Below are 26,988 nucleotides of genomic sequence, written 5' to 3'. Positions count from 1 at the left end.
CCTTGTTATTTCTGCAAAGAAGTTGGTCATCTAAGGAAAGATTGCATTGGTTTTAAAAATTGGCTTGTTAAGAAAGGTAATGAAATTAATGTTTATGTTTGTTTCGAGTCAAATTTGATTTATGTTCCTCCTTTTAGTTGGTGGTTTGATACTGGTTGCTCGATTCATATTACAAATACCTTGCAGGGATTCACAAACCTAAAGGAGAGAAAAAATGAAGTTTACAATGTTTTTGTTGGGAATGGGAGCAAGGTTGCAGTCGAGTCTGTTGGCAGTGTCTCTTTAAAGCTTTCTTCTGGTTTTATTTTGTTTCTAAGTCCAGTACTCTATGTACCTTCTATGAGAAGGAATTTGATTTCAGCTTCTAAATTAGTTAAATCAGGTTATACTTTTATTGGAGACAATGAGAGTGTAAAACTTTTTCATTCGAATAAATTAGACACCTTGCTTGGTTATGCTTTACTTCACAGTGATATGTGGCAACTGCAGTGTAACTATTTACATGAATGTTTCACAGTTTGTCACATTGGTTCCAAAAGATTATCTTCAACTGAAAACTCTCCTATACTTTGGCACAAAAGGCTCGGACATATATCCAAAGAAAGACTTATGATTTTAACTAAACAAAATCTCATTCCAAATCTCGATTTTCTAAGCCTGCCAAACTGCATTGATTGTCTTAAGGGTAAAATGACCAACACCAGGAAATTAGGATCCACAAGAAGCAACCAGCTCTTAGAAATAATTCATACAGATGTGTGTGGCCCTTTTCCAAATAAAACAATCTGTGGGAACTCTTATTTTGTTACATTCATTGACGACTTCTCCAGATATTGCTATGTCTATCTAATATCTGAAAAATCTTCTGTTCTTGATTGTTTTAAAACATATAAAACTGAGGTAGAGAATCAACTAGAGAAAAATATCAAAATAGTGAGATCGGATAGGGGTGGTGAGTATTTTGGCAGGTTCACAGAAACTGGACAACACAAGGGAGCTTTTGCATATTATCTTGAAAGCTCGGGGATCATTGCTCAGTACACCACTCCAGGGACTCCACATCAAAATGGAGTGGCAGAAAGGAAGAACAGAACCCTCAAGGACATGATTCGATCTATGTTTTCGAGGTCTACACTTCCCATTTTTCTGTGGGGAGAAGCACTTAGAACAGCCAATTACACACTCAATAGGGTTCCAAGTAAGTCTGTCAAAACTATACCTTTTGAAGCTTGGACAGGAAGGAAGCCAAGCTTTAATCATTTCCATGTATGGGGTTGTAGAGCTGAAGCACGTTTTTATAATCCTCACGAAAGGAAGTTGGACCCGAGAACTGTTACTTGCAGGTTTATAGGGTATGCAGACAAGTCCAAGGGTTTTAAGTTCTACTGTCCTGATTCTCACACTAGAATTCAGGAGACAAACAATGCCAAGTTTATTGAAGATTTGGAAGAAGAGACAGTGCATCATAGCACTTCTGAGTTCGAAGAAATTGAAAATGAAGATGGTCAGCCCTCTACACAATCTGATGCATCGTTACTTGGCACTCAAGCAAACTTGATCACTCTCCCAATTGTTCTACCAACTTCTTCATCCGCTAACACTATGTCCTTTTCTGAAACTGTGCATGCTTATGGTCCTGAACCTCAAGTCCCCGAAAGCCAAATTCCTGAGGCAGAAGCTCCACCATTGCAACAAGTGCAATTGCCTCTTAGACAGTCAAACAGGCAAAGAAAACCGGTAATTCGACCTGATTTTGTGTGTTTACAAGAGACTGAATATGACATAGGAGATGATGATGATCCTTTAACATTCAATCAAGCTATCAATAGCTCACAAGCAGGTCTATGGCATGCAGCTATGGTTGAAGAACTTGAAGCTATGGAGAAAAACCAGGTTTGGACTTTGGTGCCTTTTTCAAGCTATGCTAAGCCCATTGGTTGTAAATGGGTGTTCAAAACCAAAAGAAATGCAAGGGGAAAGGTTGAAAGACATAAAGCTAGACTCGTAGCTAAGGGTTTCACACAAAGGGAAGGAATCGATTATAATGAAACCTTCTCACCAGTATCATCCAAAGACTCCTTGAGGGTGATCATGGCATTAACAGCCCATTTCAACTTGGAATTACATCAAATGGATGTAAAGTCGGCCTTCCTTAATGGTGTTTTAGATGAAGAAATCCTGATGGCTCAACCACCAGGTTTTGAGGAGAAAGGGAAAGAGACTATGGTTTGCAAACTCAACAAATCAATCTATGGTTTAAAGCAATCATCCAGACAATGGTACATCAAATTCGATCAAGTGGTTTCTGCTTTTGGTTTTGAAGAAAACAAGATTGATGACTGCATATATCTCAAGGTCAGTGGCACGAAATTCATATTTTTGGTCTTGTATGTAGATGATATTCTCTTAGCAAGCTCAGATTTGAGTCTTTTGCACACCACTAAGACCATGTTAACCAAGAGCTTTGAAATGAAAGATCTTGGTGAAGCGCATTTCGTCCTTGGCATTGAAATTGAGAGAGACAGATCGAAAAGGATGCTGAGGCTGTCTCAAAAATCTTATATTGACAGAATCATGAAGAGGTTTAACATGGAAAAGTGCGCAGGTGGTGAGCTTCCCATAGCAAAGGGTGATAAGTTTAGCCTGGATCAATGCCCTAAAAACGATCTCGAAAAAAATGGAATGAACGACAAGCCTTACGCATCACTTGTTGGCAGCATCATGTATGCTCAAGTATGCACAAGGCCGGATCTAGGGTTTGCAGTTAGTGTTCTAGGTCATTTCCAGTCTAATCCTGGTACTTCTCACTGGACTGCAGCAAAGAAAGTACTAAGGTACTTAAAAAGAACAAGGAACCTTGCACTGGTGTACCAGCAGGTTGAGAAGTTGGAAATGGTGGCTTATTCTGACTCAGACCTGGCAGGCTGCATTGATGACAGAAAGTCTACAAGTGGATACGTTTTTCTTCTTGCTGATGGTGCAATTTCGTGGAAAAGCTCCAAGCAAAAGGTGATTGCTTCTTCAACTATGGAGGCTGAGTTTATTGGTTGCTACACTGCCACCAAACAAGCAATCTGGTTGAAAAACCTCATTATGGGACTGAAGGTGGTAGACTCAGTTGAAAAATCGATAACTATTTACTGTGATAACAAGGCTGCAGTTTTCTTCTCTAAAAACAACAAGAGGTCCATTGCTTGCAGGTTAATGGATATCAAGTACTTGCGCGTAAGGGATGAAGTCAGAAAAGGGCTGATAAACATAGTGCATATTGGAACGGATCTTATGGTAGCTGATCCAATGACTAAAGGCTTACCAGTGGGAGTGTTCAAGAAACATGTTCACAACATGGGAATGCGAGAGGACTTTGATTCTGTTAATGAGTGGGAGTAGTAAACTCATTGTGTTATGTATGTTTCCTTTCCGTTTAAACTGAATGCTTCCATAATGTTTTGATTCTCATATTATGCTATAATAATGATATGAGCCATACTTTTGTATGAGGCTCAGTTCAGGAGTTGAATTTTGGTTATCAACCTGAAAATTTCGAATTCTGTCAAACAACACAGTGCTTATGGTATAGGTATTGGTAATCATAACGCGCACATGTAGAAGAAATTACATACTGCGTTTATGATTCTATATTCGAAGCCATAAGTGACAGGTTGTTAAAGGTGTAATTGCAGCTTTCGGGGACTTGTGATCACCTCAATCTTAGCCCATGTAATATCATTCTTCTTGGACACTCAAGTGGGAGAATGTAAGATGTGAGTGTCAAGGAGAATGACTTCTAGTTCTCATCAATCTTGTAGCTTAGTTTTAAGTTATCAAGTTGAGAAGGTTTCGGACTTAATTGGCTGGGATTGAGAGTCCTAACATATATGCAAACTAATCAGATAACCTTATCATGTTTTGACAAGAGTTCATAATGGAATAGGACTGTATTGAATCCTAATGAGTGTAGCAATCCGGGTATCAGTTGATAGGCCTGATACCTAGGATGGTTGGCTATATATTGGGACGTCCCTGCACTCACAGCGCTATCCCTTTTCCTGAGCAAACCCTATTCTAGCTGGATATAGCTGCTGAGTGTAGAAGACTCCCGATATCCCTTCTTGCTGATGTCGAGCACTTCTCCAGGTAAGTTGTTCAATTGTATTTACGTATGCATGTCATCGTGTATATGTGATTCTATGCATGCAGTGTTTAAAACTCCAACAGCTACGTCACTCTCTCTCTCTGTATTGCTCTCTCACAAACGATTCTCTGGTGCTTCTGCAGGATTATGAGAACACATACTATCCCACTACTCTCCCTCTCAGGCAACCCAACTCTGGAGACCCAGGTATTCTTTTTGAAAGCTGAAAACCATTTCGGCTTTCCTTATGCAGTTAATGGCACTTTTAGTTTATAGCCATCTTGTAATTCATTGATCTTTTGTTTTGCTTTTAGAAATCCTTAATGAGAGTGAATTTGGGGAGGATGCTGAAAAAGAGTATGATGAGAGCACTATAAATCCTGCTTCAGAACTCGGGCTGCTGGTGCGTATTGGATTAGTAACTTATTTCTGATGTAACAATGTTAAACACTAAACAGAGTGATATATTTGATTGGCTGTTACTAAACTTGCTTGACAGGAGGAAAAAGAGAAAGCGAAGTTGTTATTCATTCAACTTCCTTCCATTTTGCCATTGACTTCGAAGCCAGCAGCTACTGCCACGGGCAAAGACAAAGCTGGAAGCTCAACATCACTGGAGAGCACGGGTGCTCCAGAGAAGGGATGCAGTTTGGAAGAGTTGCCTGCCGGATATATGGGTAAAATGCTAGTTTACAAGAGCGGAAAAGTCAAGCTGAGGCTAGGAGATACCTTCTATGATGTAAGTCACAGCCATTAACTTTCCTTAAACTGAAAGAAAAGCACGATTATAGAAACTTTTTATCATCTTTGTCTGGTTATATGTATGTTAATCATTCCGTGATCAAGTTCAATAACGTTTAGTTTACTTACCACTTGCTCTTTCTGTTTCACAATCCAAAGAACGATGATTTCGTGTCATCTGCCCGGCACAGAATAGTTTTTCATTAGATTTGACCTCCCACGAGTACGAGCTAGATTCAAGTATTATGAATGAGAACATAATGTTCATTTTTGTGCTTACGATACGCAGGTTGCACCTGGTTCAGATAGCAAGTCTAATCAAGATGTTGTGGTAGCCAACACTGTAGAGAAGAAATGCACCGTTCTCAGAGAGCTACGCGAGCGAGCTGTTGTAATTCCTGATGTGGATTCCCTCCTAAATGTGATTAACAGGAATTGAATGCAGGGATGTTACAAAAATTAGGTGCATTTTGAAGTGTAATGGGGGAATTATGCACATGAAAAAGCTGGAAATGGTAGATATGTAGAGGAAAATCTTGAGGAGTAAATATGTTGCTAGAATTACTGAAGACTGAAGGTGCCAAGTGTAATGAAATGTAAGCGGTTGTAGGTAAAAATTAGTAGGTCAGACAGAAAAATTCATCTGGCTAAACAGTTTTACTGACTCCATGTGGTTAAACAGTTAATGTTTGAAGTTTTTTCAAGTGAATCCATCTCTTTCAGGATAACTTTTTTCTTTTTACTGAGTCCATGTGATTAAACAGTTTTATTTTTTGCATGGAAAGGTATAGTGTAGATCACAATTTTCTGTTTGACAAAGCTTCTAAAAGGCGACCTCAAATCAATAACGCTTTCCACTTCGTGAGGGTCAAGGGAGGACGTCTATTATACGCAGGTTTACCAAAAGTTGTTTCTACAACTCAAACATGTAACATTTTGATCACAAAGGAACAACCCTTTGTTTTGCGCTCGCCCTATAACAAAGCTATATTTTAATCTACTTAAATCTACAGGTAGGGAACTTCAACTCGGATAAATCTACCATAGGGAATTCGAACTCGGATACCTAGTGATTAGACGTACTTGGCCTTTCAAGTGCATCCCAGAAAAAGAAAATTAAAATTGCATAGTTGGACCTCAACTATTCGGTAATTACCGATTCGGTTGCAATTGTTACCAAAAGATTCAGGTGGCAACGCAAAAATACTGATAATATTACAAAAAACCATAGCTAATATCCATAAATCCCCACATTGGAGGCAACTTGCTAACTCCAATGTACCAAGCACTGGAAGTTTATAACAAAACATAGTTTGAAACATAGAATGCCTAACAATGGAGTGGACAACTTCAACTGCAAGTCATCCAATGGAGATATGCTAGCGATGTCGTCGGATTAGGGTCAAGCCTTGTGGGTTCGAGTAACCACCACAATCAACAGGACCACAACGGAGAGCATGAACGATTTTTTCAGCCTGTCCTCAAAGCGATTGCTGGGTTCTGCTTTCGCGTTTTCCCTGCTTGGAGGTTGAAATAAGTCGCCCATGACCTTCGTAATTTTCTCGATTGCTTCCATGACTTTTGCCATGGTATTTTGAAAGATCCACTTGACAATGTTTGTTGTTTTATCGTTATCATCAGAATTCTCATCTGGACTCTCGGATTTATTGTCTTCATCTGCGTATATGATGAAAAATTCACATCGAACCTAACATAAGTCACGAGCACATTCCTTCAACCTTTCAGCATTGACAAGGTATTTCACTCTCAACTGTTACATACTTTCCAGCTGCTTAGTATATTGCTCTCTTTTGGATTTTCTAGTATATTGCTCTAACTTATAATTTCATCTAACTAAAGCCAGCAAGAAAACACGTAAAAGAGGCATCAACATCGAACAAAAAACATTTTTCAAATCTTGATTAAATGCTAGAATATCTTCCTTATATAAATTCAATGAACTATAGTCTATAGATTATAGTCCTTGCTGAAATCCAAATCATACCAACCTGCGTAGAAAGATTCCCGGAGCTCGCGCACCACCTCATTGTTCATTACCGCATCCCAAACCGCCCTATCAGATGACAAGGAGATCACCATTCTCTGCTCAACAAAAAACCCTTAAGACATAATTATAAAAAGTTCATATGAGATTAGACAATACAAAGCAGGTGCTATTATATTGCATCCTCTGCAATATAGAAATTAAAAAAAGAACAGCTTTCTGGAATAATTTGCAAATTTTTTTTTTTTAAGAGAGTTAATGGTCTGAATAAATTCAAAATAAAATTGAGAAAAAATATATGAAAAAAAAGACTCGTTCTGGTAAAAATAAAATGGTCAACAAAGAAAGGGACCTGCACAGAAGACTCGGTCTGCAAGAGATGGAAAGCATCATAAACTCTTTCAGAACCATAAGACTGCAACATCTTTGAATTATTAGAAAAATGGGCAGAGGGCTCCATCCGATCTAATTCTGACCCAGCTGAAGATGCTGGGTGCACAAACCCAGCAGAAGCCCTTGTAATTTGATCATCCACAGCGCTGTCTGACTCAGAACCAAACTTATCCCTGATGAAGGGACTGATAACCCTACCAATCACAAAACCCCATTTCATCAAACAAGGCATGATTAGTATAAAATGCAACAAGGCAGGCAGTTAATCGTTGTTTTCATTCGACAAGATGGTAAACTAATCTAAGTTGTGGGGTGCGAGATTCAAACTCGAATGCAATAGGTCATGCACAGCTGTCCTCATCAACTAACCTGACCCACATATGTCAGCGTAAAAATTATTTTTATGACAAGATGATAAACAAATCTAATTTACACGCAAGAGAATTCTAATAAGTTCAACAGGGCATGAAAATTGTCTTGACCAACTGAACTAATTTACATACGGCTCTAAAACACATAAAGTAAAATAACATAAAGGGTTTTTGTTATCTGAGACAAAAGAGTATTGAGTTGCTTACTGTTGAAGGGCAGAGACAGCACTGTGAACTTCATCCTTGGAAGGAACAGGTCCAAGAACAAAATCATCAAGAAACCCGCGTGAAACTCTCTCATCATCCTCACTGCTAATGCCATTATCCAGAGTCACCCAATCAAAATCATCAAAGCGAGGAGAAGAAGGCCAGCCCGGCGTGCCACAATTGGAAGCCAGAGGAATATTGCACGAGGCAAAAGGTGAGGTGGGTGAGGAGAGAGAGAGGTTGTGGGAAGAACTGGGCTTCTGGGTGTGCCTAGAAGTGGACGTGGTGGTGGTGGTATTAGCAGCAGCAGAAGAACTGGAAGAAGAAGAAGAAAGGGGTTCTTGAATTGGTGGGCCACCAGCAACAGTTCTGGTGACTGCTGCCCTACTCACAGTCCTAAACACGCTTCCTCCTCCACCTCCTCCGCCCATGCTTCTTCCACCAAACATCACTGAAATTCCTTATGGTTTTTTTCTTCTCCTTTTTTAGTTCTCAGACTATGAATCTCTGTCGTCCCTTTTCTACGTTATCTAAATCTGGGAGGAGGCAGGATTGAGTGGATTCCTTAGTTTGTCAGGCTCTGAGTCTCTGACTCGTTTTCTGTTGATATTCTCGAGGTCATGAATGTGGATAGGGTTAATAAAAAATGGTTCAGAGTTCCATTGGCGTCACAACTTCTAGGTATAAAAGGAAGACTCCACGTTTTGGTTCTTAGTGGGAGGTGGCTTCGCTTCCCCCATATCTTTCTGTTGTTAATTTATTCGTTTGCTTGGATATATATATATATATATATATATATATATATATATATATATATATATATGTATCATTCCTTATATTTTGTGTTGTTATGTACAATACGTTTAACCTAAATAAAAATACTTCAATAACATATGTGGACTTTGGCCGGTTGATTAGGATATGAAACCTATTATACTGGAGTTGTGATTTTCCTCTCGATAGCAAATGGGGTATATTCTATATACCACAACAAAGATACACTATTAGAAACACATGAACGAAATATAGTAGATTGTCCTCTAAATATATTATAGCAAGCAAGTGATGAATTTTTCTGATAGTTAAGATATTTATGTTCAATTTCTTGGATTTAAATCCTCTCTTTTTCTCTCCCCTGCCCTTTTCTTCAGGTGCGGATTCATTCATTGACCCTAGTAGTCCCAGGACCACCGGAAGCCTAAATAAGCGATTATGAGGACCTCTGAGGACCATCCAATGGTCTATGCAAGTGGTGAAGAGAGAAGATCATCATGGTTGTTCAACAGAAGCTTTGAACCAAAAAGAAAGATCTATTTTAGACAAAGAGGAAGACCATCATGGATCTTTTGTTCTTGGAATAAAAACTCTCTCTCAATTTCCAACGTGACCAACCACACCCCCCCCCCCCCCCCCCCCAACCTTAATTTTTATTATTTTAATTGTTGTCAAAAAAAATTTTTAGGTTGCCCTTAATTTTTTTTAATTATTCTCATAGATGACAAATTTTTTTACATTAAATGTGGGGGGGGGGGGGGGGGGGGGGGGTTGGGCTAAACCACATAATGGACAACCTAATTTGGTATGGAATTCGTCATCTATGAGATTCGAACATAAGACCTCTCACTTACAAATGAAGAGGAATACCACCAGACCGTAGTAATGAGTGACTAATTGTTGTCAAATTAGGTTGTGCAACTTAACATTTTATTTAATAAAGAGGGGGTGTATTACTCAACCAATATTTTTATACCATATATGTTTGACACCTTTTTTTTATTTATTTTTAAATTCACTATAAATTAAAACAGCCTTTGAAAAATATTTTGTAATGTACTACGAACTCGTAACTTGAACTTTCATATCATAACATCAAATTCACTAAACTAGTAAAACAAAAATTCTAATATTTTTATGTGTTATATGTTAAATAATAAACACAAATTCTCAATACAATTTTTAAGAGTAAATACACACTTATTTATATCATATAGAATGAATTTACTTAAATCCGCCTATACACCTAGACGGACCTAGTCTTTAGCCCGTCACCCAATGAGCGTCTAGCGTACCACCCAATATTAAAATCCTAAATCTACCACTACCCTCCACTAATGTAAATTAATATAATACTCCCTTTTTTTCAAAATATATCTATATATACACACACACACACGAACGAAAGTAGAACTTTGCGAAAACAAAAGGGAATATAAACAAATTTTGGCCATATACACATTTTACTATGAATGCATCCAAAAATAGATATTTTCTTCCTTTGTTTTAAAATTTTGTTGCGAAGCCACTTAGTACTACAGTCTAGTTGTATTCCTCTTCATTTGTAAGTGGAAGGTCTTACGTTCGATTTTCGCCAAAGGCGAATTTGAACCACATTATTATGGTTAGTCTAGCGGTATTCCTTTTTACTTATAAGTGGGAGGTCTTACGTTCGATTCTCGTCAAAACTCTTGGCCCAGATAATTAGAACCCAGAAAATTTTGCACAAGTTTGGGCTAAAAATCACCACCAGGGAGGCCCAATTTGGGAAATAGAAAATATTACTGAAAACCCTAGCTAGTTCCGAAACCTATATAAACGTCCAAGTTTTAGTAGAAAAAACGGGAGAGGAAGGAGGAGATTGGTCCAATTTGACATTGAGTACTGAGGATTTCTTCAATCCGAACAAGTCTCTTTTTCTCGGTTTTTCCATTTTTCTAAGGTTGTATTTGACTACTTAATGATGTTGTGGTTTTGGCTGATGAGAAAAACTTGGCGAAGTTAAGAAAATATTTGAATATGATTTCCGTTGCATTTCTTTACAACCCCTGAAGGTGAAACTTAAGATTTGAAGATATTATTTTGCTCGTATTCTATAGAGGAGGAAGCCGTCCGAGTTATGCGGTTCTCGCAGCTGTACGTTATACCGCCAGCATCCTTCTATTGTGCAGATCACTCATCTCCCGCGCCCCGATAAGGCTCGCCAATCGTGTTGGAAATTCAACTCAAAACAAGTTGGTGCTAGCCATTGTTGAAAAACAATGTCAAAGTTAGGCATGGAAAGTTAGGCAATATTAGGTATGGTTGAATAAAAATTATTAGGTGCAATTAATGTGTTTTGTGTGGTAATAAATAATCTTAGTTTAATCATTTGGTTTGCTATAAATACCCAAGTTCTCAAGCATTGTAAATCATCCCATCCAAATCCCACTTCCAATTGTGAAGAAGCTTGTAAGCTTTCTTATTCCAATAGTTTGTAAACCTTTTTCATATATCAAAGTCCAAGTGTTTTGCCAAAGCTTGTTGCTTCCCTCCTTTCTCTATTTCTTTCTTTGTCCAATTTTATTTGAGAGTGCAAAGTGAAAGAGGTGTGATAGAGTTTGTAAACTTATCACCCACATATTTTGGTATTGAGTTAGTAAACTGTCAAATACCAACAATTGGTATCAGAGCCAGAATACCATTCTGGCAGGTGCAGCAGTTATGGCGTCCAACTTAGTGCAACTCCAAGTTCCCACATTGAAGAAAGAAAATTATGAAAGATGGTGCATCCAATTCAAAGCATTGTTTGGATCACAGGAGCTATGGGAAGTTGTCAGTAGTGGGTATGTTGTACCCACTGCCGAGCAAGAAGCCGTATATACTGCGGATCAAAGGAACATTCTCAAGGACTTACGAAAGAAGGACCAAAAGGCGCTGTATCTTCTATACCAGGGTTTGGAAGATTCAACGTTCGAGAAGGTTGCAGAAGCAACAACGAGCAAGCAAGTATGGGATACACTCAGTACAATCTACAAAGGAGTAGATCGAGTCAAGAAAGTGAGGTTACAATCACTTCGAGCAGATTTTGAAACTGCTCATATGAATGAAGGGGAGAGCATCTCCGACTATCACTCAAGGCTCATTGTGATAGTAAATCAGATGAGGAGAAATGGCGAGAGACTCGATGAAGTACGAGTTGTGGAGAAGATACTCCGGTCACTCACATCTAAGTTTGAGCATGTGGTGACTGCCATTGAGGAATCCAAGGATTTGGAGGTGATGAGCGCAGAAGAGCTACTAGGATCCCTCCTAGTTCACGAGCAACGCATTCAGAAGAATGCAAGCCCCACAACGCTAGAGCAAGCTTTGGAGTCAAAGTTGAATATTGACAAACCAAATAAAGGTCGTGGGCAGTGGAACTCACGTCGTGGGAGCTCATCCAACCGTAGCCGAGGACGAGCCCGAGGAAGAGGTCGAGGCTATGCACAAAATCAAGGTCAGTCTCAGGAGTGGAGATCTACTCGAGGAAAGGCGCATATCCAGTGCCACAACTGTAAGCAATATGGACATTATGCAAATGAATGTTCACATAAAAATGGTGAGCATGTCAACATGGCAGAATCAAGTGGAAATACTGATGAAGAACTTACAGTCTTACTAGCACACCATGATTCCAGTAGCCAACAAGATGTTTGGTATTTGGACTCTGGTGCAAGCAATCACATGTGTGGAAAGAAGGAGTTTTTTGCCGAACTCAAAAAAGGGGCCTATGGATCTGTAAGTCTTGGTGACTCCTCAAAGTTGCCAGTTGAAAGCAAAGGGAAGATCAAGATCATCCAGAAGGATGGAAGAGAAGAATACATCTCCGATACCTACTACATACCAGGTATGAAGAGCAACATTCTGAGCATTGGTCAACTGCTCCAGAAAGGGTACATTATACATATGGAGAACATGCTTCTCACTCTCAGGAATGCAAGGAGAAAACTTATTGCACGTGTTCGAATGTCAAAGAACCGGATGTTTCCGTTGAATTTGAACACAAAGATTGGAAGCTGCAACATCGGTGTAATGGAAGATGAGTCATGGAAATGGCATCTTCGATTTGGCCATCTTAATTTCAATGGCCTAAAGTTGCTGTCAAGTGGAGGAATGGTTCGTGGTCTACCCCAGATTGAAGCCACACGCCAAGTATGTGAAGGTTGTGTGCTTGGCAAGCAAGCACGACTATCGTTCCCTGTTGGTGATACATGGAGAGCAAAGGCACCACTGCAGTTGGTGCACACAGATATATGTGGTCCATTGGATCCCATGTCTTATGGAGGTAATAGGTATTTTATTACCTTCATTGATGATTTCAGTAGAAAGACTTGGGTCTATTTTCTCAAGGAGAAGTCAGCTGCCCTAAAAATTTTCAAGGAGTTCAAGGCACTCACAGAGGCAGAAAGTAACCACAAGCTTGTGGCTGTGAGATCAGATAGAGGTGGAGAGTACACCTCCAATGCTTTCCAAGCATACTGCAAGGAGCAAGGAATTAGGCATCAACTTACTGCTGCCTATACCCCACAGCAAAATGGGATAGCCGAAAGAAAGAATCGAACCATCCTTGACATGACAAGGTCCATGCTTAAGGAGAAGAATTTGCCAAAAGAGTTATGGGCAGAAGCTGTAGCTTGTTCGATTTATTTGTTGAATCGATGTCCAACAAAGAGTGTCAAGAGGATGACACCACAAGAGGCTTGGAGTGGATACAAGCCGAATGTTACACACCTAAGAATTTTTGGGTGTGTTGCATATGCTCAAGTTCCAGAAGCCAAGAGGAGGAAACTTGATGATAGAGGTGAGAAGTGTGTGTTTGTGGGCTATAGTGAAGAGTCCAAGGCATACAAGCTCTACAACCCACTAACTGGCAAACTAGTGGTTAGTAGAGATGTCATCTTCAGTGAGGAAGAGACATGGACGTGGAACAACAAAGAAGTCAGTAAAGAGAAGATCGTCTCCACTAATTTTGAAGAACCAGAAGTTGTACCACCGATTGAGCAACAGCCTGCTCAAACAATCACAACAACTCCAGTGCACAGAATTGCAAGGAGTGGTCCTACATCTAGTGAGGAAGGCAGCTCCTCAACTCCAGTGAGGTTAAGGAGTCTCACAGAGATTTATGGACAAGAAGAAGAAGAAGAAACCAACCTTTTCTGCTTGTATGCAGACCACGAGCCTTTCTCATTCAATGAAGCTGTGGAAGAAGATTGTTGGAAGAAAGCCATGGAAGAAGAGATCCATGCCATCGAGAAGAATGACACTTGGGAGCTGACAAAGCTCCCACCAAATCAGAAGGCTATTGGTGTCAAGTGGGTTTACAAGATCAAACGCACTGCAGATGGGAGTGTGGATCGATACAAATCAAGGCTTGTAGCAAAGGGCTACAAACAGAAGTATGGAGTGGACTATGATGAAGTCTATGCTCCAGTTGCGAGACTTGACACGGTAAGATTGCTAATCTCTCTTGCCGCACATCATAAATGGAAAATTTATCAACTAGATGTCAAGTCAGCCTTCCTTAATGGAGTACTTGAGGAAGAAGTGTACGTGGAACAACCGGAAGGCTTCCAAGTACAAGGAGAAGAAGATAAGGTGTATCGTTTGAAGAAGGCTTTGTACGGCCTCAAGCAAGCACCACGAGCTTGGAACTCAAGGATCGACAACTACCTTCACCAAAATGGATTTCAGAAATGTCCATACGAGCATTCAGTTTACATGAAGAATGGTGAAAAAGGGGAGTTCTTAATTATTTGTCTCTATGTAGATGATTTATTGTTTACAGGAAACAATGAGGCAATGTTCCATGAGTTCAAGCAATCCATGTTCAGTGAATTCGAGATGACTGACAATGGATTAATGTCATACTTTCTTGGCATAGAAGTGAAGCAAGAAAGTGATGGTATCTACATCTCTCAACAAAGGTACATGAGAGACATATTGAAGAAGTTCAATATGGACAAGTGCAACACTGTCAATACCCCAGTCGCAACTGGATTGAAGCTGTCCAAAGGAGGAGAGGGTGAGTTTGTAAACTCAACAGTGTACAAAAGCCTCGTTGGAAGCCTAAGGTACCTTACAATCACAAGACCTGATATAGTTTATGGTGTTGGACTCGTGAGTCGATACATGGAAACACCAAGGGAGTCTCATTGGCTGGCCGCCAAGAGAATTTTGAGGTACATAAGAGGTACTCTAAACTATGGTCTATTTTATAATTTTGGTGAAGATGCAAAATTATTTGGTTATTCAGATAGTGATTGGGGAGGTGACCAAGATGAAAGGAAAAGCACAACTGGCTATGTGTTTTTTCTAGGATCAACAGCTTTCTCATGGACTTCAAAGAAGCAATCAATTGTTGCTTTGTCATCATGTGAAGCCGAGTATGTTGCTGTAGCCTCAACCGTGTGTGAGGCAATTTGGTTAAGAAATCTGTTGAAGTCAGTGTGTCATCCACAAGTGGAATCGACTGTGATTCACGTAGATAACGTGTCTGCAATCAAACTTGCAAAGAATCCTGTTCAACATGGAAGGAGCAAGCACATTGATACCAGGTTCCATTTTCTAAGGGACCATGTGAAGCAAAAGACAATTGAACTTGTCTACTGTCACACCAAGGAACAAGTGGCAGACATCTTCACAAAGCCATTGCCAATTGAAACATTCCGGCTACTGCGTGAAATGCTAGGAATGAAGGCGTTTTGATTTGAGGAGGTGTGTTGGAAATTCAACTCAAAACAAGTTGGTGCTAGCCATTGTTGAAAAACAATGTCAAAGTTAGGCATGGAAAGTTAGGCAATATTAGGTATGGTTGAATAAAAATTATTAGGTGCAATTAATGTGTTTTGTGTGGTAATAAATAATCTTAGTTTAATCATTTGGTTTGCTATAAATACCCAAGTTCTCAAGCATTGTAAATCATCCCATCCAAATCCCACTTCCAATTGTGAAGAAGCTTGTAAGCTTTCTTATTCCAATAGTTTGTAAACCTTTTTCATATATCAAAGTCCAAGTGTTTTGCCAAAGCTTGTTGCTTCCCTCCTTTCTCTATTTCTTTCTTTGTCCAATTTTATTTGAGAGTGCAAAGTGAAAGAGGTGTGATAGAGTTTGTAAACTTATCACCCACATATTTTGGTATTGAGTTAGTAAACTGTCAAATACCAACAAATCGGGCTACAGGCCGAGCAGGTAATGAAATTCTTCATCTCTGAGATTGTACATATGAAATTCTTCATTTTGTCTTGCTTTCAATTGCTTTGCAATGATGTTAAACATACATGTTGTATGTCTTTTCAATGGTTTTTGAATTATGGTTTATTCAGTGACCAATGTAACTAGATGTATAGACTGATTCTAGTGGTTGGATACTTGATTTTTTCAGTGTGTCGGAAACACGGCCCAGTTTCAACCATTTGGTTAAGTATTTTTGAGTATTTGGAGTTTTAGTTGTAAATGGTTAAGCATGTCATGAATTTCATTCGGCTGCTAGAGTATTCTTCCTCTGTAATGCAGACACAGTTATACGAAAAATCAAGAAATAGCATAGATGGTCTACTATCTTGCATGCGAAGGGTGGAAGATAATGGTATTATTTATCCCTCACGACTTGGTTGGAATTCTACCTGCTGTGCTTCAGATTTTGTGACTAAAGTTTACCTCTTTGCAGGCCTATGTTGTTTACTGTGTGTGTGTGAGTCGAGGTGGACATAAGCGACCAGTTGCTATATTGTGTATGGTAAACCCACAAACCAGTTCGTCACTCAATTGGAATTACAACGGAGCAAGCGCGCAGTTGCAGAGGAGTGCGCTGGCCGGAAACTAGGCGTCCTCACAGTTCTCAACTCGTACTAGGTTAATGAGGTATTCACAACATGCTGATTAGGGTTTGCACAAAGTTTTCCTCTTCTCGTTGACAAAATCATGTTGGTTTGTTGTGATATATGTGACAGGTGACATTGATCAGTCTCTAACTGAACGGAACAGGCAACCAATGCTTGTACATTCCAAATGTTTGATATTATAGTATCTTTTAATTGTATTCAGAACATTATCACGTAGTGTTACTAATTCACTTGTTAAGACATGATTAAACGGCATAGTTGATATGTCACACTTCTAAGTACATTTATAAACAAACAAAACAACTATACTTGTTAGACTATGAGTTAAGTCGTAACATAACGTGACAGCCTGTATAAATCGAAAAATTACCCCTTTTACCGTTTTCCTTGTATAGGATTCAACATACAAATATTATGAGGTAATCTTGGTTGATGCCGCCCACAACCCAAGGATAAGTTGGATCTGCAATCCGGTTCACAAGCACAGGGAGCTTCGCGGACTCACTTCTGCTGGAAAGAAGTGCAGAGGCTTGAATGTCAAGGGACACTTACACCACAAGGCACGGCCATCGAGGAGGGCAAACTGGAAGAACAACACCGGATCTCTTCCACGCTATCGTTGACTGTACTAACTTTTCTAGTTTATATTGGGTTTTAGGCATTGAAAGAGAACCTGTCGAGTTTTGCTATTGGTAAACTAGCTCTGAACTATTTATCCTACGAATGCTTAAATAAGTTGGTTTTTGCCCCTTCTATAAGTTCCTTTTATTTGTTCTTAGGCTAGCTCCTATCGCAACCAAAAAATTCTGACAAGAAAATGTTAAAAGCTTTTGTGATTGATCCAATATGTTAAGACATTGTTAAGAAGTATTTTTTTTAGCCATTTGTGTAGATACCAAATGGTTTGGGCTCGGAATGGATGAATGATATGTTCATCTCTATAATAGAAATAGAGTCACCAATACATGTAAATCTCATCTCTATTAAAGAGATGGTATAAATGGAGATCAAATTTTCAGCAACCATTTTGTATTTCCTCTATCATTGATTGACACGTGTTAAGAAACTTATCTTTACTTAACTTTGTTGTCATAAAAGTAACATGTGTCAATCAATAATAGAGATCACATACAAAATGAGTGCAGAAGATTCGAGCTCTTATAAATATGGTAAAAGTAGCAATTTTGTGTGGAGAAGGGATGTGAAATCGTAAAATCGCAAGTGAAGTGACGCTGCATCCCCATCCGCTAGGCAATCATTTTCTTCATCTCCACCAACATTTGCCACACAAAATGTCAAAAACCAAAACATTTTCTGTTGACCAAACTTAAGAAGAAAACAAATATCAATTATGAATTCTTTGCTATAGGGATTTGTTTAATTAGTGTGAAAATATTGTAGAAATACGATTATAATTAAGAGAAGTGAACGTTTTAACTTTCAACTCAAATGAGCAAAAAGGTTTACCCTTACGCGTTTAATCATAATTAAACCTAACGACTTAAATGCTTTTTTTGGACGCTAATTAGTGAGATGCATGTGGAGGAAAATTTTGCATGTAAGTTTAGGAAAAGGGTTAGGTGAAAGTCTTGGGATTTGTCAAAAAAAAGAAGTCTTGGGATGAAAATTGAGCAGATAGCCAGTAGCAAGCAAGCTCGGTTTGATGAGGATGGAGCCTTAGCGAGAAGAAAGAAGAAATTGTGATGATTCATTGGACTCCCACGGGCACGTTGGTTGTCCTCCAATGTCTCCAGAAATGACCAACAATGGTAATTATAAGCTTTGAAAGCTTGGCCAAAAAAGTGGTGCAAAAGAGAAAGATGAAACTTATGATTAAGATGCAGACTAGGGTTTTAGACAAGTATCCAACAAACATATATGAGTATAAAGTGAAGTTCATCTTCCAAAAGGAAATGATGGTGGTTTTTGGGGTTTTCCTTGGGAGGTTGAATTTCCTCCACAGTTTTCATAGCATTTAGTCTTTGATGTGCTTCGAAAGGGAGGAAAGCATAAGTATGAAACAATGCATTTTAAAGAGAAGGTGGGTGTGGGGAGGATAAGAAACACTCTATGATCACCAAACGTAATTTTCCCCATGAATAATCTAAAATTTGTAACAATACACAGAAAATGTTATCAAACTCATCTCTTTTTCTAATGTTTTTCCTAACTATTTCACACAAGATGGGTATGAGGGGATTATGGTGAAAATTTAAAAAACCGTTAGCATTAAGATAACACCAGGATTCCCCTTGCCATCATCATGTGATTTATCAACGTCAGGAATCAAATCCAAAACATGCCGTATGAAATACAAATCTAAAACTCGTTATCAACCACTGGGCCACCCCGTGGTGGTTCTTGTTGAGCTTAAGTTGGATTCAACTTAAAAATACCTCCTTCAAGAAAACTTGTTTGATGTATGAAAATGAAGCGGATAACCATGAACGCACATCCAACAATATGTAATTTGGGCAGCTTCCCAAAACCGTCCCTCACAATTAGCAATTTCCCCTACCTTTTCTATCCCTTTGCTTTAGAAGGTCTTATAAATCATTTTGCTTGTCTATCTCTACACATACTCTCGAAATAACTGGCGGTGCTCTCAAGTCTTAACCTATCTTAATCTTTACAGCATCTTTTGTTTTTGTTTTTTTCCCTTCTGAACAGAAACACCAAATGATAGAGCATGGCATGTAAATGCAATGATAATATGGGACCCTTTTTTTTGTAATGTTGTTGAAATTCACTTAGACCACAAAGATTCACACATATATATTTAAAGGTTTTCAAATGGTCGATTATTACAAAAGCTAATCGATCACATGGATCCATCTTAATTATCTTAACTTTCTAAATTAATCTCCCATAAAGCTAAACGACAAGAATTTGTCCATCTTACAACTAATTAAACCTTTTACCCCCTTTCGTAATTATATAACTTGCATTGTGATCCAAGTCAATTGACCTCCTCTGTATTTTTATCAATTCCTTAATCTTCGTAGAAGTAAACAATTAGCATTTTGTCACTAGTAAACATTAATTTCGAAACACGATCACAACCAAACAAACTACTTATGTTTTTAATTACAAGCAATATTATTATTCTAGGAATTGAAGAGTTTGAAACTGGTGCGTAGTAAATTGAGAAAAAGATCCTATTTAAAGAGAGATTTTTCACCGTGGTCGGAACACAAAGTGATATGTCACATGTCACCTTATTACTAATGGATATCAGAAAGCCATGCATATGTCTTGATATTTAGCACTAAGGTGAACTCCATTAGCACACCCAAAAAGCCATGCATGTGTCAAATTAACCATCACAAAACGTCACTTAATTAGACACCAACATGGAGAGAAAGATAATTAACTAAGGGTAATGGGTTTGAAGCAGTTGTTAATTAGTCCTATTCTTTTCCCTCCTAAAAGATGAACCACGTTTGGGTATGATTCACAAGCAAATTAACGATATACATTGGTATGGGGGCATATATATATGTGTGTGTGTGTGAGAGAGAGAGTGTATATCTCGTTTCTAAGAATTTGGGAAAAGGTCAAGACCTCATCTTCAAAACATAAAAGACAAGGAATATATGATGAAGTTCAATTAAGAAGGGAAAATAATTAGGAAGACGAACTGAACTTATGTACTCAAAAGTCGATTAAGGGCTTCCTTCTAATCAACAGAGTTGTATTGCACTTGCATGTCCACGTCTTAATGGGGGGAGGGCAAAATTGTACTTGTATATGATCGGTAGGTGGTGTGGTGGTGTCTAGTGCTTACTGTACGTTGAGATATATTAGCTTTTAGCTCCAAATCTTGACTTAGGAGGGTGGAGATCTTCTCACATGCTGATCATGTCACTCACCTTCAAACCCTAATAATTCTGTTCTCCACTAATTACAAAGTGCATGATATTATGTGAAGAAAAACCCACACAAAGAGGATACACTAAAAGGGGAAAAGGTCGTTCACAAATTTAATTACGAAAGGGCAAGAAAAAGACGAAATGGGAGAGGAGGGAGGCGACTCGCAGTCACCGAGTGTGAACAGTGGAACAGTGACTGGGACTGCGCGTAACTTGCACAGTGTTGGTTTCTGCAGAAGAATGAAGTGGGGTCCTTCTTTTATTCTCGCTCAATCTTATTCTACTTTCATTTTGTTGAGAACACGGTCAATAGATCAAGTGTCACTTGGATTTCTGTATCTGCTTTGGTTTGAGCCATGCTGGTTTGTATTGTAAACGCCTGATGCGTACAGAGTCTTAGGGCAGAAACGTACTTTCATGTACATTTGGGGACCTTGGCATGTGCACAGAGGTCAGTGGCTCAGTTTTTCCGTTGACTTGTAGCTTAGTTGCTGAAAATTCAAATTAATCTCTAACATAATTTAAAACAAGGGAGACTAGAGACATCAAATTTGTGTCTGTTTAGGCTTTAGCGTAGATTTTTGTATGTTTCGGTATACTTTATCTAACGAGATTTTGAACCGTTAATTTTTTCTTGACTATATGGATCTAACAACCAAAAGTGTCATTGTATGTTACATAATGGTGGATCCTATCAATTGGTAGACAAAGGGAGATTAGTGACCAAATAGTGTTGTACGGATCTTCAGGGAGAGGTACACAAGCAACAGTAGTGCTACATTCATCCATGCAGGTATAAGTATATATACAGTAAGATTCAGGACAAATATCAATAGGGGCTATTCAAAGCTAACCATGTGACAATAATAACGCTCTCGAGTGTGTCTAGCCACATAATACAATAACATGAAAGCAACATGCATCAAGTAAGAAAAAAGGTTTTTTCGTTAGAATTTTTTATTTAGCAGCAATTGCTGGTATTACGCGAAATCTCAGTTTTTCATTGTTGTTTTGCCCTAGTTACTGTGGCAATTTAATCCGTGGAGCGTCAAGTGGGTAGATCGAGGAAAGATTTCCCTGTCACGGCGATATATTCCCATGCGAGATGAGTGAGGTAAAAGCATGGAATATCATATACCTTCGGGACAGGTCAGTTTTCTGCTCCGGTAGGCCTTAAAACTAACAACCAGCAGGAACAGCAAGATAACAACGTTTGGTAGCTCGTTATTTTCGAAACTCGTTTTTAAGTATGTACGACTGTACGAGCACGACTGCTAGAATTCGATTTATCGAAAATACAAGATGGAACAGTCACGTTGAACATGCAAATATTGACAAATAATTCTGAAGTCACCTGCTGATTGCAACTGTTCATCACTCTCTCGAATATACCAATTTCGACTCTGCCTTTTTCGTCATGGAAATGCATATTATCATCATCCATCAAATTCCATAAAAATAAAAAAGAAGAAGAAATTGAAAAATGGAAAAAGCAGAGGGAAAGAGAAGGAAGGGGAAAAGGGAGAGAAGCGTCGGAGAAAAAGAAAAGTGGGCGGAGCAGGAGGAGCAACCGATATAGGAATTGAGATGAAATCACGCGTTGGCGTGGGAGGGGGCAAAAGGAGCCTTCTCGCCCATCATGCCTCTTCATGCCTCGTGTCTCTTGTGCCACGCCGAGCCCTACTGTGGTGGTAGGGTCGCCTCCATCACGCCTCATACCCTCCCTCTACCCTAATAACGCATGCACTTCATACGTTCCTTTCTCATATTTACCCTCTTTTTTATTTATTTTGTATTTCTAATTTTATGATAGTTGCATTTTGCACCATGTAGATTAGTCTATGTCATTTCAAAAATCTAGCAAAAAGACATTTTGTTTTCTACAAACGGTAGTGTTGAAGGGTGAATCAAATATAAGATCTCAACTACAAGAATAAATGTCTTTACTTTTTAACTATTTGAACTACAAGTTTCTTGTCAAGAAGACAAAGAATATGTAAAATTACAAAGTGTTACATCATCGGTCCATACATATCAAGTTAACTACTATATTTTTTTCTACACTTATTTGAGACGTTTTGTGTTAGCCATTTTTTATATCTCTTCAATATGTAGGAGGTTATATTTACTGCTCATATTATATATAACATTAATCTGTGAATCACATGACACCGATATGACGTTAGTAAAAGCAAACATTGGGCTCCCAAAGTGCTAAGAATAACAACTAATTTGAGAGTTTACCTAACAATATTGTCACTTAGTACTACGGTCTAGTGGTATTTCTTTTTATTTGTTAGTGAAATGTATTAGGTTTGATTCTCATTAAAGACAAATTTGAACTACATTATTGTCAATCCATTGTGAGACTAAGTTCACCTTTCCCCCTAGTGTGGATAATATTGTTTGTTAAAAAATAAATAAATAAAAAAACCAACATTAGACATATTTTGTTCAATTTTTAAGCAATAAGGACCAAACTGTAATTGATCACAAACTACATGGTGTAAAGTGTAATTTCCTCTTTATTTTGTTTATTATACAACGACAAACCTGCAAAGTCCACTACAACTCTCAACTAGACAAGACGACAGGTGAAGGGTATGAAGGAGACAAAGTGGTTCTGGACCCCACTATAGCACTTCTTACATTCTCTTATAGGGGGCCCCACCTGCCCACCCTCACCGTTCTCATGGGCCCATCAACCATGACCTGGTATTTTTCAGTTCAAGGTTTCGATTGTTTGTTATTTTAACATTTTAAAGGGTCTAAAGGTAAAACTACAAGATAAGAAGTGCATGGAAAGAATAACACCATAAGACGTCCCTTTCAAATTCCTCATCTTTCTTTGAGGGGTGAATAATTTGGAAAATGATCCGGTTCTGTAATCGTGTTCATTTATCATATATTGTGCGATTATTTTTAGTTAGGTATTATTTATATTTAATTTTAAATTTTAAATAATTTTTTACTACACAATGTACAATAAACGGATACAATCACAAGATTTTCCGGATCCTACCGAGGATCTTTTCCGAATAATTTGGGTTAAACTCCACTTACCCAGAGTTTAGATATACTTAATATAATATTTTATTGTTGTCAAAAGAAAATATAGTACTCTGACAGCTTCGCATTAGGGTTACGGATAAACTGGTTCTGGTTATTCGTTATATAATTTGAGATTCCAAAGATGCTTATTTTGTAGTGTAACACGTAGATACATGGTGAAGAAAATAAGATAGTTGTGGGTCTAAGCAGGTCTGTCAATTTCTTAGAATATCATTAATTTGATATAAAAGGGCATAGATATAACAGGTTTTGAGTTAACCATTGACAAGTTACTGATTAAGAATCCATTAATAATTTATAATTGTTATCAAATCACACATTAAGAACTTGTTAAGATAACGGATATAACACGTAAACAACACGAATACAACTCGTTGTCATGTCTAGACATTAGGCCCATTAATTCGATACAAAACAATACGACGACATGATAACCAGTCGTATCGTTAATAGGTTAACTATAAAGAATTCGTTGATATGACATGATCTATTAAAATAACGAATATGATACAAAAATGACATAAACAAAATAAACACGGTTCATTTGTTAAGTCTAGATCTAAGGCACACGGCACGCGCAGTTGAAAAGGTATGCATAAAGCAAGTATTCTTATGATTTGAACTCTTCAGTCTCCATTGTACCATCATAGAAGACGACTATACAGAATATGACAATATGTACGTTCTCGTTTCCTCTAAGACTGAAAAAAATACCACTTTAACTTAATTCTGTTGTTTTATCTTTTACTTTATATTCTTTTATTTTAACCTTTTCTTAATTGGGTAAACATTTGGCTCGTTATCTTTGATTGTTTGTTTGTTTTCCATTATTTTATGTGACATTCTTTTAGAATTTGCAGAAATAGAGACTTCCAAATTGGCAAAGAAAGGTGAGGGACAGCTGACGAAAGCTTAACTTGTAGTTCTTGAACCACGCAACTGTGCGCATTGGTTCTCACTACTGCCTCTGAGTCTGAGTAACTAAAATATATGTTTTTGTTTCTAGCTAGTTAACCAACTAATTGTTTTATTTGGAGGAGGCAGATTGTCTGCCCTCCTATTTGAGTGCCCTTTCTATTCCCTTTTATTTTGTACGGTCACGTTTAAGTCACGTTAACATTTTATATTAATCTTTTTTTATAGAGATAATAAGACAAAAAGCAATAGGAATATAAAATGTTGACGTTGCTTAACCGTGACTGTACAAATAGAAGGGGATGGTAGGGGCATCCAAACAGAAGGGCAGACAATCTGCCTCTTTATTTGGATGCTAATAATCTATGTGATATTGACATACGCGAAATACTAATATTCTTAAAGTGGAATTTTTTATGAATTTTCTGTAACTTTATAATTTAATGTTAAGTCTCGTATCAACATTATAAAATATTGTGTGAAAAACATGAGGTAACAGAGAGTTTATTTATTCATATCCCGCTTTTGACAATACAGATAATACAATACGTTGAGTTAAGATTGACTGGTATTTAAATAAATCTATATATTATTTTATAAATATCTAAGTTTGTTAATATTTTAAAGGGAGCTTTACTTATAAGGATAAAAATAGAATATACATTTTATTAAATTTCACTTGTTTTGAATCATTTCAACCAGAGATGGAAGTTTAAACCCTAACAAATCTAGCCAAAACTACAAATTAACCTCATCTATAAAAACTTCAAAATTATTTAAGATCTGTAAAAATTAATTTATGCACTTCTGCAGGATTAGTTTCAAAATTTTATGCCCTTCGACAATATCAATTTTAAAATTCTAAAGATCATTTCAAAATTCCAACTCTTCGGGAAGATCACTTCTAAAATACTATGTCCTATTTTAAACGACTTTTAAGCCTTTCAGAGTTCCAATCAATATCGTCGACAATCGCGTAAGCAATCAACAAAAAAGCTGTTGGGTGTAAGTATTAGCAATAGCCTGGATCCAAATGAGTAATATAATGAGGGAAGATGATTGTGTTTCAAGCTTTACTCAATTGTAATACAATATATACTTTAAACAAAGCTTAATCATACAAAGTAAATCCCCATCATTCCTTGTTAACCTTAATCCCCATCATTCCTTGTTAACCTTTATCTAAGTCAAATTAAGTAGGAAAAAAATAATAGAAGTAGCTCAAAACAAAACCAGTATATCCCGCATATAAAATTAATCGACACTAATCGACAAATGTAGATCTTCTGATCTTTATTCAGATAATTAATCTATGAGCAATATTAAGGAGACTCTCTCAAAGATTAAACTTTATATGAACTCTCTGTAACCTCACGATTTAATGTCAATTTCCGTAACATAACTATAAAACAAGATGAAAGGAAAATAAGAAGTGGAAAAGAGTCCACATAGAGTCGATAAAGAATCTTACTTTTTGGAGAGTTCGCAGCAATCCCTCTTAATCTAATTAGCATCCTATAATTTATTCCTAGAATCCTAGTGGGTCGACTGTCCCTGCCAAAAGAGAAGAAAGAAAAATAAGAAGTGGGTTTGTTGGAGAATTGTCTTGAATTTCAAAAAACCCGCGCCAACTTGTTTCATATGTTACTGCGTATTCTGTAATTCACACTCCAAGTGTCAAAGTGGAATGCGATGTGAAATATGACAAGCCACACTTATGATGCGCCTTATACTGTATAAAATTTATTTGTTTCTTTAAATACGAATGAAATGATAAACGATTTTAATTACTTAAAGTACAAGTAAATTTGATAAAAAAGCGTTATTCGTGATCAATTTACTTTTTTATAATACCATATTTTCGTACGAAAGTACAAATAACATTCTCGTTACACTAGTATTATTCACATTTATACACTGCATGTCACACCCAAAGTTTAAAAATTTTGAATGCCAACTTGTAACATTTTTAATTATGACGAGGGAACGGAAAAACTGATTTGAACGGTAACTTCGCAGCGGCATAAGATGAATTTTGGCATTTTACCAAGGTAAACAACTTTTATTTTGTAAGAATGATTTTGAAACTTTTGTAATTTCCTGTTTTATTTCCATTTGCATTTAGGGTTTTTCCAAGACTGCATAAACAACTTTAGTGTTGTATTTTCAATTATCTTTCGTTCAATATAATTTAGAAAACGAGAGTTTTTCTTCCTATTTATGGTATTTGTGAAGTCTACAAATGATTGATAATCACCTACAAGTGGATTTCATGAAGTCATTTAAATTTTATCCCACCCACAAATTAAGAATTTTTTCGAACTTAAACCAGGTAACATATTTCAAATATGATTCACATGCATAACGAGTTTGACACGTAATTATAACTTGCATTATGTTCATCACTCCAAATTCCCACCCTCAATGTTGTTAACTTAAACAAAAAAAATCCAATAATTGACATGAAAATGTTGGGAATAAGGGAAAAGAAAAAGAAGAAAAGAAAAGGGAATGGAATGGGAGAAAATGTTTAAAAAATGGAAGGTGAATATGGTGGGAAATTGGGATGACTTTCTTGGATCCTGTGAGGGGCATTTGTCACTGCTAACATTTGCCAGTTTGTCAGACACAAAGATAAAGG

The 26,988-nt window shown here is 37.5% G+C and overlaps 2 protein-coding genes across 2 annotated transcripts; both read right to left on the bottom strand.

Moving 5' to 3' along the window:
* Positions 1–6,089: 6,089 nt before the first annotated feature.
* Positions 6,090–7,552, bottom strand: LOC137719516 (uncharacterized). Its single transcript, XM_068458561.1, has 3 exons — positions 7,234–7,552; positions 6,886–6,979; positions 6,090–6,553 (listed from the first exon to the last, which is right to left on the bottom strand). Exons 1-3 carry the CDS (start codon positions 7,504–7,506, stop codon positions 6,279–6,281), a joined length of 642 nt encoding a protein of 213 aa, XP_068314662.1. The 5' UTR covers positions 7,507–7,552; the 3' UTR covers positions 6,090–6,278.
* Positions 7,553–7,848: 296 nt separating this feature from the next.
* Positions 7,849–8,283, bottom strand: LOC137721167 (flocculation protein FLO11-like). Its single transcript, XM_068460274.1, has one exon. It carries the CDS (start codon positions 8,281–8,283, stop codon positions 7,849–7,851), a length of 435 nt encoding a protein of 144 aa, XP_068316375.1.
* Between the last annotated feature and the right edge of the window lie 18,705 nt (positions 8,284–26,988).

Source organism: Pyrus communis, chromosome 16 (assembly GCF_963583255.1).
Source record: "Pyrus communis chromosome 16, drPyrComm1.1, whole genome shotgun sequence".
Classification (NCBI taxonomy): Eukaryota; Viridiplantae; Streptophyta; class Magnoliopsida; order Rosales; family Rosaceae; genus Pyrus; species Pyrus communis.
The sequence above is the reverse complement of the archived record's forward strand: the minus strand, read 5'-3'. Positions and strand labels throughout refer to the sequence as shown.

Excerpts from the sequence above, each read along its gene's own strand:
- LOC137719516 (XM_068458561.1), bottom strand. The coding sequence starts at position 7,506 with ATGCCTTGTTTGATGAAATGGGGTTTTGTGATTGGTAGGGTTATCAGT. Across the intron at positions 6,980-7,233 it reads AGACCGAGTCTTCTGTGCAG|AGAATGGTGATCTCCTTGTC; the intron begins GTCCCTTTCTTT and ends TTTGTTGAGCAG. Across the intron at positions 6,554-6,885 it reads CCGGGAATCTTTCTACGCAG|ATGAAGACAATAAATCCGAG; the intron begins GTTGGTATGATT and ends TCATATACGCAG.
- LOC137721167 (XM_068460274.1), bottom strand. The coding sequence starts at position 8,283 with ATGGGCGGAGGAGGTGGAGGAGGAAGCGTGTTTAGGACTGTGAGTAGG.